This window comes from Thamnophis elegans, chromosome 4 (genome assembly GCF_009769535.1).
Source record: "Thamnophis elegans isolate rThaEle1 chromosome 4, rThaEle1.pri, whole genome shotgun sequence".
Classification (NCBI taxonomy): domain Eukaryota; kingdom Metazoa; phylum Chordata; class Lepidosauria; order Squamata; family Colubridae; genus Thamnophis; species Thamnophis elegans.
Genome location: NC_045544.1, coordinates 19,477,538 through 19,498,577, shown reverse-complemented (window position 1 = coordinate 19,498,577; position 21,040 = coordinate 19,477,538). Strand labels below are relative to the sequence as shown.

The window sequence follows — 21,040 nt, the reverse complement described above, 5'->3', positions numbered from 1 at the left end:
TCCTCCTCTTAAGTCTCTATATCAGTGTTTCTCAACCTTGGCAACTTGAAGATGTCTGGACTTCAACTCCCAGAATTCCCCAGCCAGCATTCGCTGGCTGGGGAATTCTGGGAGTTGAAGTCCAGACATCTTCAAGTTGCCAAGGTTGAGAAACGCTGCTCTATATGGAGATTCTCAGTCATCCAGATCATGGTTGTCCCCAAGGTGCTTTTTTTCAAAAGGCAACCGGACTTTCTTGTTTTTCTTTGAAGACGTTTTGATTCTCATCCAAGAAGCTTCTTCAGTGCGGACTGAATGGTGGAGATCTTTTTCTTCAAGGAAAAAAACAATAAGGTCCAGTTATCTTTTTTTTGGGGGGGGAGCATCTTTGGGTCCATGTCTTAAGGTTGGCAAGTTTGAGAAACACCGAGTTAGTAGAGTGAGCGTAAAGTCTGATCTCTTCTTGTGTCTTTTGGGATGGACGTATCACTTGCCCAGTGCCATCTTTTACAGCCGAGATTTCTCCCAATGAAAAGGAGCAACTTCTAAACAGTAACAAATACTGTTTGTTACTGTACTGTACTGTAAAACAGTGGTCTCCAACCTTGGCAACTTTAAGACTTGTGGACTTCAACTCCTAGAGTTCCTCAGCCAGCTTTGCTGGCAAAGCTGGCTGAGGAACTCTAGGAGTTGAAGTCCACAAGTCTTAAAGTTGCCAAGGTTGGAGACCACTGCTGTAAAATGTAGCCTGGGGATTACTGGAGACAATTTCAAGGGTCTGCTAAACCAAAATTATTAGCCAAATATTGAGGATATTTGCAAAGCTCGTCATTATTATGTTAAAATTATAAGGTTTTTAATGAAAAATATGTTAGTATCTAATGCGCTTATTGCTGTTAATTTTACACGGTTCAATTTTAAAAAGTATGCAAATGCATCAATTTTAATTTTTAATATGGTAAATACCAATAAATCTAATTCATATAAACAAAAGCCCTTTTAGTGTCCTCCATATTTTTTAAAAGTGGGAGGTGGTCCTGAGAGCAAAACGTTGTAAGAAACACTGATCTGGAGCACTTTTAGGCAGATGTATATTGTCTTTAGTACACTGTGATGACATAAGCTTTCCTGGAGTGTGAGTCATTCATCTTGGATTGTTTACACCTCAGGCATTGGTTTTTGTTAAACTATTGTGGTTTTAACTCTTGCCTGCCCACTCCAGTCACTCCTGTACCGCAACCTAATGGTAAAATCCTTGAAATTCAGGTCCTCATAGTTTTCTTGGCAATTGCGTAAGTAGTTTGCCACTGCCTTGTTTTGGGATTTTTCTTGTTTCTATTTCCCAGTCTGCTTTATAAAAGTGATGTCTTCTAAGCAACGCATGTGCTGGTAGCATTTTTTTCCATTTACTGTTATGTTAATAAATGTGCCTTTTCTGCCCCACAATGTAGCAGTAGCAGTTAGACTTATATACCGCTTCATAGGGCTTTCAGCCCTCTCTAAGTGGTTTACAGAGTCAACATATCGCCCCCAACAACAATCCGGGTCCTCATTTTACCCACCTCGGAAGGATGGAAGGCTGAGTCAACCCTGAGCCGGTGAGATTTGAACAGCCGAACTGGAGAACTGCAGTCAGCTGAAGTAGCCTGCAGTGCTGCATTTAACCACTGCGCCACCTCAGCACAGAAAATGTCTGTGTATAGGATTATTGGTTGCTGAGGTTGAGATTTAACATGACCAACTATGTTGTCTGTCTCAACTATGTTGGTCATGGTTGGTCATGTTAAAATATATACACATATAAAGTCACTGCGGGATTTCAAGGCTCTAAGGCAGGCTTACACAACATGCAGCCTACCAGCTTTCTTTAAAACTCTAAATTTGCTATTGTCAAACATCACCACCACTATCAGAAAGGATCCATCATGCCCTGAAAGATAAAGTGCCAAGCACCTCCAACACCCGCAGGCCACCCCCACGCCTCCATAATGATAATTATCCTCTGATAATCATCAAATCGCTAATCCATATGCCAATTATTCCTTTGTGCCCTATGATCATTTATCAATGTGGCCCTTTCCTTTCGCCCCTTGTGCAGGCCTGTTCTAAGGACCAACGGTGTAACCAGCTATCTCCACTGCGATAATTAGCACTATGTAATGCTATGAAGAGGGCTGATGGCGCAATACTGGAAGAAGGAAGACTTGCCTACAACTCAAGAATGGACATTGAAAGTTACAAACTTAGCCGAGATGGCTAAAATATCGGCATATCTTAAAGATCACTCAAATGAGAGATATAAACGAGACTGGAAAAAATGGATTGACTATATACAAAATAAATACGGGACCAAGAAATTCCAGTTAGCCTATGCTTAAGATCAGAAATGATTTAAATTGTTTAAAGTTAGTTCAGCAAGAAGAAGCTAAGGTCAATGTAGAATGTTATTAATTTCTTTATTTCTTTTTTTCTCAATAGATTTTAGACTGTGTTTGTTAGAAATCCATACCGTGTACGGGTTCTGGGAAGTCGGGGGGGGGAGGAGGGGGGTTGCGGGGGAGGGAGGGAGGGGTATGCATTAGGCTAGACAAGAATTTGGTGGTAAACTAGAATTATTTTGACATACAGAAAATTGTACTTCGATGTCTTACTGATTGAGGAATGATGAAATGTTTGTCTTAAAAGAAATAAAACTTTTGAACTCGGAAAGAGGGCTGAGAAAATTTAAAAAGCGTGTACAAAATGAACGATTAAAAAAAAATTAGACTAATCAATCTCCTACAAGAGATGTGAAGAAAAGGAAAATAAGTTAAAAGAATAAGTATTAAGATGCAGCGTATCTTAATTTATATTTGATAAAATTAAATTATCATTTAATACTGGATATCATAGTAGAGGGACAGGTCTGGCCTTGAATAATTTATGCTGCATCTTATTTGGAGCACACACACACACCCCTCCGTTCCTATTCATTAAACGTATGTCCAACCGTCCAACAAAAAAAAAAATGAGAGACTCATTTATATTTTTAAACATTTTAATTTATTGAAATGTTTTTTTTACTTAAACAACAAAATTATGTTTCATCAACTGCTCTAGTTAAATTCACTTTGGTCATACGAGTAATTGGAGGTGTTCCTCCACGAAGACCAGCTAGGAAAATCTGGGGCTTTGGTACGTTGCTACTGTTCTCTCGCTTAGTTTGTGTGCCAGAATCCTTCAACAAGTATACTTGGCTGCAGTTGTCCCGTCTCATATGACTGAGGTTAGTTTGCATTGAGTGAGTTAGCTTTTGGCGCAAGTTAGCCTGAACACAGAAAAGGAGATGCAACTAAACAAATGCTAAAATGGCAGTAATTGAAAGCATATACATACACACGCACACACACACACACACACACATATACACACACACACACACACTCTAGCTCACTGTTTCTCAACCTTGGGACTTTAAGTCCTGTGGACTTCAACTCCCAGAATCCCCCAGCCAGCTGTGCTGGCTGGGGGATTCTGAGAGTTGAAGTCCACAGGACTTAAAGCCGCCAAGGTTGAGAAACAGTGTTTTAGAAGAGAAGCAAGAAAGCAGGAGGAGTCATGGCTGGGCTGCCACCCGGGATTGGCACTCAAGTGCTCACAGGCATCAGCACGGAATTCTGGGAGTTGAAGTCCACAGGATTTAAAGTCGCCAAGGTTGAGAAACACTGCTCTAGCTATAAATTGACCTCAACTAGATTGTTAATAGGAAATAACCATTTTGAGAAGTTTTCTATCTGTTTTAAAATTGGGACAGTCTAGACTTTTCTCTTGTAATAGGGCAAAGGCAGAACGGGCATCTGTTTAACTCAGTCAAATTTGTATGAATTAAATTTCCAGTTGATCTACTGGGAAATATAGATTCAAGAACCTCACTCAATCCTCTCTAGTTTCCTATTTAAAAATAAAGATTGACTTCATTCTTGAGAATCCTTTGGCTTATAAACACACTGTACCATTTTGAAGTAGCATAGCTTTCTTCTTACATGTTAAAAAGAACAAGGGCAATTTATGCCATGTTAATTTATTAAATGAATATCCTGCCTTTCCATTACAAAGATTCTAAAGTACGTTTACTTTTTTAAAACACTTAAAAATTAAAGTAGTGCAAGAGCAAGCAAGATCAGATCTTACGGAAAACTTATAGAAAATTGTTTTAAACTGGAGCTCAAACTCTTAAAATTAATTAACATGTCAAACTTAAATACTTCACATAGCTGCAGAGAATATTTCAAACATGGAGTATAAATAAATAAAAAGTTTGTTCTGCATATTGTATAAATGATTATTCTCAATCTTTGTGGTTCACATTTCTTGCAAATAATCAGTCATGGCTCCAGCTTCATTGGTTATAATATCTATAGACTTAGGGGTTTTTTAAAAGACAAACTAGACAAAATAATCTGAATATTTTGTCTCATAATCTCAGGACTAGACATTTTGTTCAATTGGAAAATCGAGAATACCAGTAATTAATGGGCCACCTGAGATTGTGGGACAAAAATTCCAGTCCTTTTAGTTCAATTATCAGGCTAGGATACAGACCAGTTTGATGGCTTTTCTCCTCAACTCCCATTCATTCCACTCATAATTCTTCACAATTGTTGGTGGCAAAATGTGGGTATCAGTCTGAGTACTGCAGTCACTTTTTGAGATTGGCTGAAGTAAATGCTTCTCTTTCATTCTAAACTGGAACAATAGCAAGAATAAAAACAAACTTAATGTTATTCTCCTCCCCTTTCCATGATTTTGGGACCAATGTCACAGAAACTCAGTCTGAATTTTTTAAAGAAAATGTTTTTGGTGATATAGTTGACTCTGATTTCTTCTCATTAAGCATGCTTGAGAAGAATATCAGTAATGGATTGCTTAGCATATTTCAAATTGGAAAGTCTGCAGAGCTAAACTCACTGCCAATAGTGCAGACATCACCACTCCACTAAGTTCCACCTTTGCTTTGAGAGATATTCTAGCCTGCTTCCTAGAACAGGTATTTTCCAGCAGTGCCTCTTTAAATCAATCATTGAAGAATATAATGGAGAATATACCTGAGAATAAGGAGCCAGGTATTCAAACTGATGGTGAAGCTCAAGCAGCTGAATAAGCTCTGCACATTCCTTTGCTTTTTCTGCTATCATCTTAATATATTTATCTGGTCTCTTGGCAAACATATATGCAGCTTCCTTAGAATTAAAAGAATAATATCTCTCCTTATGTTTCAAGACTCCAATGGAAGGATTTCCTAAAAAAATGAAACGCACAAAACATTCACTATATGTATCTCTAAACATAACTTTCTTAATTTTTGAATGAAGAAAGCATGCAATATACTGATATTTTATTTTTAAAAAATTCCAAATTTTACACAGTTCCCCCCTACTTCCTATTTTTCAGCTGTGTTCTTAAAATAAGAGGGGGTGAGAAGAGGAAAAAAGAGGGAGACAGAAAGACACTTAATATGATGTGGCTGCACAGCAAATAGCATCTCAAATAGCAATTATTATGCTTCATTCATATCATGCTCGTGAATATGAGAAGTGTCCTAGATTAGGGGAATCCAACCTTGGCAATTTTAAGCCTGGCAGATTTCAACTCCCAGAATTCTGGGAGTTGAAATCCTCCAGGCTTAAAGTTGCCAAGTTTGGAGACCCCTGTCCTAAGATATCATTGTCTTCCATTTATAACCATTTCATACGATCTGATCTTTAAATATATTTTATTTAAATATATAACTGATCTTTAAATATATTATATTTTTATTATATTTAAATATATTACATTTAAAGCAAGAATTATCTATGATTACCTGGGATGAGAAGGCCATCATAAACAGCAAAAGTGTATGCACAAAACCCGTGATACTGGAACAGCAGTTGGCTAAAATTAATTGTACTTTCTGGAAAGAACCATTCTTCTCTGCCAAAATCAGCAGGATTTACTTTCTCATCTAAAAAGAATAAATTGAGAAGAATATAAATTAAAGTCTTAGCCAGTATAGGGTACCTAAGGGCCTGTAGTATTCCCTGGGATATTCTCATCAATGAGAATCAAAAGAGATGTGTATAATAGATCATACATTAATGATTCCATGCGCAGAACAGCTAGCTTAGAATGTCTGGATACAGAAAGAAAGAAGGTGGCTCTTTTATAAATGTGGGTCAAGGCAGCTGAGAGGATGCATAAGAATATAGAGGTGGACAGAATTTTGGGATCTGACAGCAGTGGCAATTAAGGGGATGGAGAAAGGGAAGAAAAGGCATTGGGAAAATCAGGTAGTGGATATACTGAGTTGAGAAACAGGCAGCTGCAGTAATAGAGATTGAGGGAAGTAGAGAAAAAATTAGGTAGAGCTGCTGGCAGCAGAGACTGAATGGAGGTAGAAAAGAAAGGTGCTAGTAAGATGAAATCTGGTATATATTATAGTGTAAAAAGAGTTGCTGAGTAAAGGATTGATGAAGCAACATGTAAAATCACTATGGAATCCCTACAGGTTTGTTTTTGGCACAAACTCAAGAGGATTAAAACCTTCAGGGTTTTGTTTTTGCTGAACCATGACTCATCTAGAACACGAATGAAGGCAAATATACGTGTCCCAGGATAATGTGGCAGAAAATGATGATCCTGCATCATCTAGAACAGTCTGGGTTTGTTCCAGAGGTTTCAGAGCACAGCGTTTGTTTCAGGTGGGAAGCTAAATACATTTTGTTCTATTTTGCACTCATTTTTCATATTTAACATTGCAGTGCCTTCTCCCTGAGGGACAAAAGGTTCACAATCATTTTTTTTCTATCCTGAACCAATTCCAATTTAAGCCATAAAGCTAGGTTGTCAACATTTCTTTAAAATATCAAAGTAGTTAAGAAAAATATGACTGCAAAAACAAATCTACAAAATTTAAGGATACAACAATGAGAGATTCTTGATATTATATGGCTAAGGACATGAGGCCTGCTACTTTTATTTTTTTCCCAGACTTCACAATTCAAAGAATAAAGGTAAAGCTAAAGGTTCTCCTCATGCATATGTGCTAGTGGTTCTCGACTCTAGGGAGCGGTGCCGAAGAGCCAGCATTGTCCAAAGACATCTCCGTGGTCATGTGGCCAGCATGACTAAATGACAAAGGCTCACGGAACGCTGTTACCTTCCCACCAAAATGGTCCCTATTTTTCCACATGCATTTTTTCATGCTTTCGAACTGCTAGGTTGGCAGAAGCTGGGACAAGTAACGGGAGCTTACTCCGTTACATGGCACTAGGGATTTGAACCGCTGAACTGCCGACTTTTCTGATCGACAAGCTCAGCGTTTTAGCCACTGAGCCACTGCGTCCTTCCCAAATTCAAATAATATGTAACAGCTTAAGTTTTTATTTACTCCTTCTATTTACCTGCATGCTTTAGTAACCTTTCTTCATCAGTTTTGATAACAAGGCCTTCAAGAAGAGGCACTATTAACTCTTCAGGAAAGATTAATGTGTGGGTTTCTAAGAACTGCTGGAGACTGACGGTCAAATTATTGAGGAAACTGAGCACCAATATTTCATCTTGAAAACTGGTCCAAAGGTTAGAAAGTCCAATAAATGCAGGCTAGAAGGAAAAAGATACATATAAAAATAGTTTCTATTATGGCTGCAAAACTATATTGTCCATTTGTCAAAAGTATGCAGAACCTATTTTGTACGCACATTGTATATAAGGTATGTCCAGCAAAAATGTAGGTAAGTGGTGTGTTTGTGAATGTATATAGGTGGTTTTCGTCTTATGACTGCAATTGAACCCAAATTTTTTATTGCTAAGCAAGGCAGTTATTAAGTGATTTCTGACCCATTTTACGATTTTTTTTGCCAGGGTTGTTAAGTCAGTAGCACAGTTGTTAAGTGAATCTGGCTCCAAGCCAAGGTGGCGCAGTGGTTAGAGTGCAGTACTGCAGGTTACTTCAGCTGACTGCTAGTTCGGCAGATCGGCTGTTCAAATCTCACCGGCTCAGGGTTGACTCAGCCTTCCATCCTTCCGAGGTGGGTAAAATGAGGACCCGGATTGTTGGGGGCAATATGCCGATTCTGTAAACCGCTTAGAGAGGGCTGAAAGCCCTATGAAGCGGTATATAAGTCTAATTGCTATTGCTATTCCCCATTGACTTTGCTTGTCAGAAAGTCACAAAAAATGACCCTGGGACACTGCCACTGTCACAAATATATGCCAGGTGCCAAGCGTCTGAATTTTGATGTGACCACAGCTTTGCTTCAATAATTGCAAGTATGAAAAATGGTCATAAATAACCTTTTACAATGCTGCTGTAACTTCGAGTGGTCACTAAGTGAATGGTTGTAAGTCAAGGGCTACCTGTGAATGGATTGGGGAGGTACCTTTAAGGATAATCCAGACATACTGTCAGAAGTGCTGTGTTCAGATCTCCTGCAGGTGCTTTAAAAGTTAAACAAAGCGATTGATGCATTTGTGGGGGGGCACATATAGTTACCTTTAAAGCCCTACATGGCTCAGGACCCGGATATCTACGAGACCGTCTTCTGCCGCACACCTCCCTAAGACCGATAAGATCGCACAGGATGGGCCTTCTCCAGGTACCATTAGCTAGACAATGTCGGCTGACGGCGCCTCGGAGGAGGGCCTTCTCTGTTGCTGCTCCGGCCCTATGGAATGAACTACCCCCAGAGATCCGGACCCTACCCACTCTCATGGCCTTCCGAAAAGCTATTAAAACCTGGCTATTCCGGCAGGCCTGGGGCTGTTGACCTCTTGACCGAGGTCCAGCCCCGCTTAGACTGGGTGCATGATGTGTTTCTTTTAATCTGTTCTTTTCTGTTTGTCTTTTTTAACCTTTTTCCTAAAATGTTATTTCTGTAAGCCGCCCGGAGTCCTTCGGGATTGGGCGGCCTATAAATTTAATAAATAGAAAATAGAATAGAAATAGTTGAGCAATTATTCTTTGGTTGGCAAATTACACATAGGGCACGTATGCAGCAAATGTTCTGGGGAAAATTCAATTTGAGAAAACAAGATGAAGACCTTGAAAGCTTCGACATCATGTTCCTGGAATGAGGAACAATAAGATGACTCTGGCCAGGGGACGTAATATATGATCAGAATTCAGAATGGAGAGATACTTGGAGTTTGTGCCTGTGGGCTCTAAATACATTTCAACTGGTTTGAACAGGATGCTGGTGAAGAACCCTACAGGGTAACAAAATATAAGCTGAAGGTGGAAGGTGCAAAACAGGCCATATGACTCAGTTCTGGATTAGGATTAGAAAACAGAAGATTTGCCAGGAGACAATTGCAATAATCTAATTGAGAAACAACCACAGCCTGCATCAATAAAGCTACAGCTTCTCTATCAAGTCCACTGGATTCAATACTCATCAAGTGAATATCTGTGCCCTTGCTATAAACACCTTAAAAGGGTTCAGAGTGAGCTTATCACGAGGCAAGATATTGAAACTGCAGAAAAGATATATCTAGTATGTTAGAATGTTAAAGCTTTAGTCTGGCAAGATACAGTCTATTAGATGCAAGCATATAAAGGAAAGGACTTGGCTGGATTTCTCTGTGTTGTCTTTGGGTCTGATGGTGGCCTTGCCTAATAACTGTGAGATTCAGCTCCAATTGCCATCATAAATCAAGGACTACTTGTATTGTTTTAAACTTCAGTTATCCAACCAGTTATGCAGGAGTTGATAATTATAGAAACTGAGATTAAATAAATAAGAGCATAATGGATGACAGAATAGGAGCTGGAACTAATCCCCAATGGATATCTCCATTGCAAAAGAACTGGAAGACAAAGAAGACTTGAATTAATGCAATGCTTAGCCAATGATGTTCAGGGCGTATAACGTAGACGCCAATATCTGTTAATCAAAAGTATTAAACATTGCCATTAGGTCCAAAAAAGACCAACATCAATGTAAAATGTTGGGACTTCACCCAAAGAGTATCATTTAGTACTCTGGACAGCACTGAGTTGAATGACCTGCCCCAAATCTTGGATTAATTGGAAAAACAAGGCCACTGTAAGACAAAGGAACAATTGCGAGAAGACAATTGACTCAAAAACTCGAATAAAAAGAGAAACAGAGATACAGGTCAGTAAGTTTAGTTAGTAATATTATAGTATTATATCTTAGCTATGTTGGCATATTTGTAACAATTTGTAATATCACTGTGGAGATTGAGTTATGTTTTAGACATAAATATGAATCCAGTCTATGCCTGCAGAACAATTCCTTATCAGTCTGATGCAGAACTCACAATTTTAGATCAGCATTTTAGATCCGCATTTTAAGTGTACATTCTCTGTATTCAAGTTAAGTATTTGATTTCCAATAGTATTGTTCTTATTTACAATGCCACAAAACAGTGTAATTCATCCTGTTATATGTATGATGAATTAACATTTAAATTTCCAAAACAAAACTTGTCAAAAAATGCAATAAACATTATTTTGGGTGTAAAGTGAATGATCAACATAAGAACTGGGGAACTGGGCCCTTCACATTTGTTGTATCATATGTACTAGACTTTTAATATGATAGTTAGAACATTCACACTATATGCCGTTCTCTGTTTTCATGATTGGAGGAAGCCCCCAAAATTATATCTTTTGCCTAAAAAGCACAATAGGAATCACTTGTAACAGAAAGAATGCTATGAAATATCAGTTTACCATCTGGAATGAGGGCCTGGCCCACATAATGAGTGTTGTGTAGTGGACTTTCATAGGCAAGAACCAGACCAGCATAGCTGCAACAGTATTTATTGACTCAAAAATGGAACTGAGGAACTGCAGGCAAATATCTGTGATTTATACTCTAGGCCCACAAGGCCTAAACCAATCATAGAACTAGAAAAAGCCAGCCCAAATATAAATGTTCTCATTTTCTCTCCAAAACAGTTGGGGTCATCTAAAGGTTAGTTTCACTTTAGCACAGTTAACAGTTAGGATCATCTAAAGGTTAGTTTCATTTTAGCACAGTTAACACAACTATACACATTCAATACATAGCAATGAGAAGTTGCCTATACTAAAGTCTCCATAAAATAAAATAAAATAAAATAAAATAAAATAAAATAAAATAAAATAAAATAAAATAAAATAAAATAAAATAAAATAAAATAAAATAAAATAAAATAAAATAAATAAAATAAAATAAAATAATAAATAATAAAATAAAATAATAAATAAAATAAAATAATTAAAATAAAATAAAATAAAATAAAATAAAATAATAAAATAAAATAAAATAAAATAAAATAAAATAAAATAATAAAATAAAATAAAATAAAATAAAATAAAATAAAATAATAAAATAAATAAAATAAAATAAAATAAATAAATAAATAAAAATAAATAAAATAAATAAAAAATAAAATAAAATAAATAAAATAAATAAAATAAATAAAATAAATAAAATAAATAAAATAAATAAAATAAATAAAATAAATAAAATAAATAAAATAAATAAATAAAATAAATAAAATAAATAAATAAATAAAATAAATAAAATAAATAAAATAAATAAAATAAATAAAATAAATAAAATAAATAAATAAAATAAAATAAAATAAAATAAAATAAAATAAAATAAATAAAATAAAATAAAAGTCTCTTTTCCACATCAAACTTGGGCTTATGAAAACTCAGTAAAAGCAATGAATAAAATTGCAATTGGATTCAGTTACTGGAGGAATACATTTCCCAGGGTTAGTGATGCTAAATTTAAGGAAGATATTTCTGTAGCTCCCTGGATTAAAAAATAATAATAAAACATGACAAATTGGATGCCCTTGATGAAGTACTAAGTGAGATTGGAAATGCTGCATGGCAATTATTCAAAAGCAATTGCAAAAACCTTTAGGGAAATTATAAAGCAGAAAGCTATTGTGTAATAGTGATTTCTTGATGTCATACCAAGTTATGCAATATAACATATCATTGAAAGTTCATTTCTCAGACTCTCACAAGCACAGTCAATGATTTTATCAGGGCTTTTCAAAGATGGGAAAGCATCCCAAAGGCAAGCAGAGACTTGATATGCTGGCTGACTACTGCTAGATCTTTGGGAGAGATATTCCTAAAGTCAAATTCAGCAGAAAATCAAATGTTGCTTCTTTTAGATATCAGTATTCTTATTTTAATAAACTTTTAAATATAGGCCATTATCAAAGTAAAGTTGTGTGTCATTCAAAAACCCTGCTGCACAGATTGGGTGAATCTATCAACTGGTAAGTAAAAGTTTATAATTTCAGAAAATTCTTGAAATTCAGAAACTCACATAAACAAGAGACGTGGGCACTGCTGTTTTTGACTTAACAATGTTGTTGATCTGTTCCATCTCAGCTGCAAATTCCTTTTGCATCAGTTCAACTTCTTGTGCACATGTGATCACATCGGACTGAAAATATATGTTAGAGGTGGCAGATATACCGTTTGTAGGAAATCATAAAAGTCATATCGAGTTGCTTAATAAACAAAAACATACTTTGTAGATTGGACCATTTCATATTTTTTTAAAATGAGAACACGAAAATGCCGTACCTTCTTATTTCAGCTAAAAATGATTTGGCATCACTCAAATTTTGCCCATCTTTCATTAAGACAGTTTTAGCTACATTGAATGTTTGCAACGTGTAATGGAATCTTACCAGAATAATGCAGAGGAAAGCTTCATGTTGTCTGACATTGTAGAGGGCTTCTTTCAACATTGTCTGCCCAAGCTCCATGTCACCATTTCGACTCTGGTGCATCATTTCAATCAAGGCTGTGTATCGGTAAGCCAGGTGTTGGGAAGCATGCAGTTCAACGTCTATATGATGGCTGGCTGCTGGGATAGCTTCATTCAGAATCATTGGCACTGTTGACACACAGTTTATCTCAAAGTTCTATTTCTTTAATTAGAAATACATTTTCCTCACATGCCCAGACCTAAAGTATTATTCAAAGAGCACTGTCCATCTCTTAGGTGTACACTTGAGCTTTTGAGAAGTCCTTTCCCCTATAGCCTCCTACATGCTTCAGAAAGTGTCCCCAGAAGCTGAGGAGATTCTCCAATAATGTCTACAACAAACACAAAAGGTTAAATGTGAAAGGGAAAGTCACGCATTGGTGAATGTGCAGAAGGACTTCAGGTACATCCACAGACCGCCTTGGATTGTGCTTTAAATCAATTAGACACAGATAAGAAATATTCTACCAAATTTTCTATCTTTGGGGAAAAAAACCTATGATCAGATTGTTCTGGAGGATAATCAGAGAAAAATAACTTAACGTTGATTGGGGATGTGGGAATGAAAGGTAATTGTCATCTTAAGCAGCTCTCCCGAAGCTCTTAAACAATTCCGAGCAGCCCTGAACATTTCTGATATGTTCAAAAGTAGGTTAAGTATGTATTTTCTGCACTTACTTTAGTAAATAGGTATTCACTTACAGTCATCAATGCCTTCGCCGCCTTTCCCATTGTCCTTGTTGAACAATCGAATTCCTGTGACAATCATGGTGAGTTCTTTCAATTGCTGTTCTTTCTCTTTTTTACTTAGAGAGAGGAAAGCTGCAAGCTCTGTTTGAGGAAATACACTCTGCAGGGCAGCTGGTAAAATATTAAATATGCAGTGTCAGATCACGAAAAACACTGACTTCCAAGGGAGAACGGACGATAATGCCTGTTTGAAAACAGACCATCTCTAAACTCTACCCTATGCCTAGCACAATATAATTCTTGCTCATTTTTTAATTCTGCTATTGAAATACCACAATTTTTTCTTTTGATTTTAACATTGTTGATGTTTAACATGTGGAGCTTCAGAAAAAAATCAGTTAAGTAGCCATTATTTCATTGAGCAAATGTAAAACAAGCTTGGAGACTTGTTGGTATATCAATTGTCCTACAGTCCAGAAAAATCCTTTCTGGAGCTCCTGAAAATGGGTTCTGGCTTAGTGGTGGACAACTTCTGCCTTTAAGTGCTGGGCGATTTTAATCGCCTTGACCTGAAGGCCAGTTCCAACAATGCCCAGGAATGTATGTGCTCTATGGCAACCATAGACTTCTTTAAAATAGTCATAGGTTCAACACATATATGATCATGCATGTAACGTTTGTTTCAGAATGGAGGTTACATGATCCGTGGAAGAGTTTTGTCATGACCATATCACATGCTGATTGTTAGCCACTCAGGATCTCCACGGAACAGGAGAACCTACCAGTATTTGAGTGATCAGTCCCACATGCCTAAAAAATCCAAAGTTTCCAGAAAGACCCTAGAGAATTCTCAGCTGTGTAGCAGGCAGTTCTATGCAGTGCAGAGCGCCATTCACAGGCATTTTGAAGGCGCCAAGCCGTGGGAGCCAGGCAACGGCGAACAGGCGCTCACACGACTTGGCGATACCCCTAGGTCAGTGAATGGTGCTGTGCCCGGCTGGAAAGGGAGTTTGCCGGGTGGCTGCTCGTGAGCATGGTCACTTCATGGCTGCTGTGTTGCGCTGCTGCGACAGTGCAACACAGCCATTCGCTCATGAGGCTGTTCCCGGCTCTTTGAGAGCCCGCTCGCAAGAGAGCAGCCACCCGGCAACCCCAAAACAATGAACCCTCCTCTCATAATAAGGCCCAAGCCATATTTTGTGGGTAAAAAGAAAATAAGACCCTGTCTTATTTTCGGGAAAACACGGTAGGTGGTTTCAGTCTGGGGTAATGGGAATCAATAGGTTAACCTGATGGACTATGATTTGCAAGATGCTACAGAGGTTAGTCATCCCTCCTCTGCTCTTTAACATCTGTATGAAACTACCAGAAGATGCCACATAATAGTTTGGGGTGCAATATCATCAGTTTGCTAGTAATTGAATCAGTGGTGATGAGACAGCAGGCTACTAAAGGGAATCCTCACTGACTGTAATTGGGACCAGGAATTCCATCACTAAGAGATGTGGTCATAAGTCACAACAGCATATGATCATGCTAACTTATGCAGCCCATGCTCACATAATCTCCATTTGCTCCTTCCTGCTTCTCCCTTGACTTTGCTTGTTGGAAGCTGGATGTTAAAACAGGACACCTATACCACCCTAGAAAGTAGTGCTCTGCACCATTGCAATATTTATGTTCCCATGAAACACTTTTTAGTTTTCAGAAAGCAACTAGAAAAGATGAGAATAGTTTCTTTGTAGCTGTTGCAATGCAAGGGGACGCATTGTTGGAGGCAATCTGCTGACTCTATAAACTGCTTAGAGAGGTGGTAAAGCACTAGGAAGCAGTATATAACTCTAAAGTCCTATATTGCTTACATGTAGACATTTGTGAATCTGTGGCTAGATAAGAGGCAGAGGAAGGGGCAGAGACAGAGAATATTTTAATATTCCAGCTAAAGCTGAAGGACAGCATTGAAAGTGATATTTATTTTTTTCCTAATATCTCCTTGAGTAACCACTGTAGTAAAATCACTATATGCAATATTACTAAAAAGCTGTAATGTTATATTTGGACATTTTACTAACCAGTTGCCTCTCTAATGACTTTGATGTCTGTAGGAGATCCAAGGCCAGACCGTAGCAGCACATAGCTGACAATCTTTCGATAAACACTTTCTAATTCTTCTCGGGTACGAGCTCGATTATCGGTAATTTCTCTAGATACTGGAGCAAGCCTGGAGTCTAGAACACGATGCTGTTCCCTAATTAACTCAACTAAGAGAAAGCACAAAACCAATGCATGAAGGCTATTCCAATCTCTACTATTAAGCAGTAGGTTAACATATCACAATATATTTTAAGAGAGAGAAACTTTCTCTCACTGGGCTTAGCATCCTGCAGTTACAATTTCTATTCAAATCACAGGGAAAGCAAAGCGCTATAACAGAGACATAAAAAAGACTTTAGAGTACAGTATAGCTACGTAAAGGTACCACATCTTAACATACTCAACTCTTCCCACACATTCATTTTGCTACAGTACTACTATAATAATCCTACCAAGTTATCCTAATCGCACAGTAGGGTAGGGTTCCTCACTGAGTTAAAACCGGTTGAATAATATTTTACAATTGGTAATACACAACATATTGGATCATTAGAATAAAATGTACCTGTTTTATCAATTTATAATGTTTTCAGGCATGGTGGCTCAGTGGCTTAAAATAATCGGGGAAGGTCTATACTCTGGTGATTCAAATCTTACTATGTAACAGATTAAGCTTCCTTCACTTGCCTAAGCTCCTACCAATCTAGCAGTTTGAAAGCGTGTAAATGCAAATAGATAAATAGGTACCACTTCTTTGTGAAGATATTAGTGTTCCATGTTTTGCCAAATGCTTTGTGTTGCAGCATGATGCCATGCTGGTCACAAACATCTTCAGACAGCGCTGGCTCACTGGCTTAACAAAACGGAGATGAGCACTGGCCCATAAAATTGACTATGACTAGTGGAATAAAACCAGCAAGGATACCCTTACCTTTATAATGTTTTCAGGATTTCAAGACTATTAAATTAAAGACTATTAATGCTAGGCAAAATACAGGTTGGTGATATTTGAAGACACTTCACTTATAACTTCCTTGTTTTCATTTGTGTGTGTATGATTGTTTAATACTTTACTTATTTTTACTCTCGATATTAATATTACAAATATTTTGATAAACCAAAATTGATGTTTTACTAGGCAAGAAGCCTCATTAAAATCTAAATTTTAACCTCATGTAAGCATGACTGAGAATACATTATCAGAGTAATATATTCACAATATATAGCTTTACCACAAAGTGCTTACCTCGATTTGTATAGTTCATATCAAAATAAACTTGCATCTTAATTGTGTTCAAGGATGGATTTTTAACATCAAGAAGTCTTTCAACGCAAAGCTGAAAAGAGACACTGTTGAAATAAGTTATTTCAAGCTACCTTGCAAAGGATGAAAACAGTATTTTTCTGAATACAGCCATCATTATTAATCTCTTCGCTCAAAATTTATATACTGGAATCAAACACTATCACACCAATGGAAATATAAGGCAAATCTCATATATATCTGCAAGCTGCTCATGTAATGTTCTGGTAAAGAAGAAACCTAGTTCATGAGTATAACAGTATAGGACTTCTGACAATCTCTTAAAATCAAGACAATGAAAACTGTATTATTGTATTTTAATAGTAGTACTGTTACTATTAAGTACCAGCCTCTTCTTTTTACTAAAGCAGACTAGAATTGTAAGGGAAATCTCATGTAATTTCCTTCAACAAACTTAAAAATCTAGCAAGGCACATTCCATCTGCTTTAAAACATTCTACTTCATTTGGAAATGTATGCCTTTGTTCTTTGGATGTCCCACACACTTCAGAAAGGCCCAAATTGGATTTGTGTAGTTATTTTTAGAAATCAATTTGCATAAGAATGATTTTTAAATTCAAAGCATTGTGGCGGAAAACATTGAATGTAACATGTTTTCATTATATTTTTACACACAGACTTGGTCTTGAGGAATAGTGGGGATAGTTCCAACGTATAGTTAGAAAATAATCTAATAATTGATTCATATCAAATTAGTTTAAGAAGATGTTTAAATAATACTGCAACGGTGCACTTCCTCCTTTCTTTCTTTCATAGAAGCTGTCTGCAAATATTTGGCTTCATCTTCTGTGCAACTCTTGCACAATCTTCAAGGATTCTTAGTGCTGGCTGCAGACCACTCACAGCTCACCACTACAATGACTACTTCTGGGTGGGACTGCCCCCTTTTCTCTGAAGCTTCTCACTACAACTTAGGCATTCACAGCTGATGCTACTCTTGCAAGCAGGAAGACAGTAATCTCTATGGGATAAAGGACTTGTGAAGAGAAGTGAGCAATCATAGGATGATGATAAGGTCTATAATCTCACATCCAAACTTGCTTAAATTCAAGGTCCCAGGATTTTAATTTTTCAAGAATAATTTTATACTGGAGTACCACTCCCCAAAATAAAAAAAAGGTTATATGTTTGATTTTTTTTTGGATATAGATAAAATTGAACAGAATTCTTTGCATAAGTTCCAAAGCAGGTATTTACCTGAATAAGTTTCTGTACATCAGCCTTTGTTAGAGTTTTATCCACATTAAATTCATTTTTTGGATCCAGTACAACAGCTTTCACCTGTTGAAAAATGACAAAGAAGTTTCCTGATTAATTTGTTTCTTTTACACTTATTTAGGATTAAAGAGTACTTAGCAATTCCTAATTTAAATCTTACACTTAAATCTTATCTTTAAATTAAGAAGATTCAGCACCAGTGAATTAGTTTTATGTTTGAACTGCAATCTGGTTAAAGTTTAATAAATGACGATTTCATCACTAGATAGACAGAATCATCCGAAAAAAGATGAAACTATATTACGTAACTGGTTGATAGGAGCTGAGTGACATGTTTTATTCTTCATTCAGTGATGAAAACTTTAAATGGCTGTCATTTCTTCCATACTGAAAGCCACATTCAGCTTTGAAGCTGGGAGACCATAAAATCTTTTCATTGACACAAAAGCCATATGGATGACTTTGGGCCAGTTATTTTCTCTTCCCTAAATGGGAACTTGAAAAATATCTATCTACCAACTCCCACTGGATCAAATATTAAATTAAGGTCCACAATCTTCAATGAAGAGGACTTTGTCCTCTAGTGAACTAATTCAGGCTAATAATATTAACTTTTAAAAACCAATATATTTAAACATTTTGTGATTTAATGTCTTTCATATGGTCCCAGCACACCACTCAAAAACCAGGTAGGCACCTCCACTTAAAAAGAGCTAAGCACCCAATATTTAAATCAGTGTTTCTCAACCTTAGCAACTTGAAGATGTCTGGACTTCAACTCCCAGAATTCCCCAGCCAGCATTCGCTGGCTGGGGAATTCTGGGAGTTGAAGTCCAGACATCTTCAAGTTGCCAAGGTTGAAAACACTGATTTAAATAGAGAAGATTGGTTATTTATGCTTTTACCATGAATGCTACCAGAGTTTCTGTTACATTTTGTCCTTTCATTGCACATTCTTGTCCTATTTCACGGATGATGTTCTTGATGACATTTTCAGCTTGACAGTGAGACATCCTGCAACAATAAAAAAGGAAGATGGACATTTGTCCTATTACTATTTTCAAACTCGCTTTTATTCACAATACTGCATATTTAAAGTCCTCCAGCCTATAAAAATTTCAAGGGTATCTTAGCCAAAAGAATGGCATCATTAATGGCCATCAGGAAAAACAATCAGAAAAGTTTACCCAAATAGATCTTGTTTGTTATATAAAGCTTATCACACCAAGCAGACTACGGCTTAATGCTCTGACAATGTAAGAAGTGTAGCATCATGGAAGAGGGTGTGTTTCCAGTTCAGTCTTTTACATCTTTAGCTGGAGAAGGAGTCTATCTGTCCAAAGTGCTAGGAAGATGGATCAACAGCCTGCATCCATACATTGTAATTTCAACATTTTTGGCATCATATACAATAGTAGTGTTGCTGCCAATATCAGCAGAAGGCCAAAAACCTTAGCAAGTGAAGGAATGCTTAGCAAGTGATGATCTTCATCAGTGGTGCCCTTGGATTAACTCTTACTTCATATCTTCCGATGCCATTTTCTTCATTTAACTAGCTTTAAAAAATAATTCTAGTTAACTAGTTGAACTATTTTTAACTAACCTATATGATCACTGATTTCTCAAATCCAAAAGAGTTCATTAAATGAATTATTACGGTTCATATACAGTCACAGTATGAATGTAGGACCTTTACAATGCCTACCCAGAACACCACTAAAATACCAAAACAATATGATTTCAGACAGATTTCTGATTGGGTCATCAGAAAAACCTGCACAAATGTACCGCGTGGCACTTCCAATTTCATGTGATGATGGTTCTAGCAATGTAATTAAGACCATGCATTTTCTGCTCCCTAGATCTTTCTCACTGCCCACTTCACAAATCCATGAAACATTGCCATGCAGCGGCTTTGTTAACTTCCTGAAGTTAAATCAAAGATGAGCATTCAAGGTGGATCTACAGGTGGGAAAGAGTTAAACCAAGGTGGATCTACAGGTAGGAAACTGAGGACCATGTATTCACTTACAGAAGTTATTCAGGAACAGAGGAGGCACAAGACCTCCAAAAGACCTTCCCACCGCCCTTCTAGCTTAGGATCATAGACCTTTTCTCCTTTCTGCAACTGTTGCGTCCAGAAAACACGTATCCAACCCATTGTGACCCCCCATGGACAACGTTCTTCCAGGCCTTCCTGTCCTCTACCATCCTCTGGAGTCCATTTAAGCTCATGCCTACTGCTTCAGTGACTCCATCCAGCCACTTCCTTCTCTGTTGTCCCCTTCTTCTTCTGCCCTCAATCTTTCCCATCATTAGGCTCTTCTCCAGTGAGTCATTATGGCATTATAGGTAGTGGGGGGGTGGAGGGGGCAAAGCCTAAAATAAGAAAGGGGGAGGCACACCCTGAGTGCAGAATCCTGGCACTGCTTATTAAAATAAATTCAGAATCACAGACATTAGGCAACTTTTATTGGGGAGGGGGAGCCAAATCTGATTTCCATGTATAATTCCACAAATGAGAGAGTGTGATTGCACAGTCACATTCTTACCTGGAAGTATCCTAGGAAATCGGGGCGGGGCGAGGGAAAAAAGAAAGCAGGTAACGTCAGGAGACCGATGCTTTCCCAGTGCACAGGTTGTGCCACGGAAACCGCTCGGTCTCTTTAAAAGGTGTTTCAAGGGTCGCTAGAAAGCCGACTGACGACCGGCCCGCCTTTGTGCGACGTTGGTCATTTACCTTTTGCACCGCTCTGACGAAACCAAAAGGAAGGTCGGACGGGATTACTTTCCACTCCCACCTTCTCCACGATCGACTTTCTCCCCTTCGTTCCCAAGAAGCGTGTTGATCCATGGACCGGTCCTTCGTTTCCATGGAGACCGCAGGCGCTTAGCCAATAGAGCGCCGCGGACCGAATGGAGGGCGGGGCTAACGAGCCTCTCTCCATGACTTCTCTCC

At 37.5% G+C, this 21,040-nt stretch overlaps 1 protein-coding gene across 1 annotated transcript; it reads right to left on the bottom strand.

Moving 5' to 3' along the window:
• Positions 1-3,055: 3,055 nt before the first annotated feature.
• On the bottom strand, positions 3,056-19,094 carry CFAP206 (cilia and flagella associated protein 206). The gene is made up of 12 exons (XM_032214820.1): positions 18,987-19,094; positions 18,061-18,144; positions 16,786-16,876; positions 15,518-15,706; positions 13,458-13,616; positions 12,676-12,884; positions 12,306-12,425; positions 7,401-7,599; positions 5,822-5,962; positions 5,064-5,257; positions 4,561-4,704; positions 3,056-3,286 (listed from the first exon to the last, which is right to left on the bottom strand). The coding sequence occupies exons 1-12, from the start codon at positions 19,092-19,094 to the stop codon at positions 3,056-3,058; spliced, it is 1,869 nt and encodes a 622-aa protein (XP_032070711.1).
• Between the last annotated feature and the right edge of the window lie 1,946 nt (positions 19,095-21,040).

Bases quoted from the DNA above. Each gene is read 5' to 3' on its own strand.
- CFAP206 (XM_032214820.1), bottom strand. From the start codon at position 19,094: ATGTCTCACTGTCAAGCTGAAAATGTCATCAAGAACATCATCCGTGAA. The intron at 5,963-7,400 runs GTAAATAGAAGG...TATTCTTTTTAG, and splicing joins AAGGTTACTAAAGCATGCAG to ATGAGAAAGTAAATCCTGCT. The intron at 5,258-5,821 runs GTAATCATAGAT...TCATTTTTTTAG, and splicing joins TGATGGCCTTCTCATCCCAG to GAAATCCTTCCATTGGAGTC.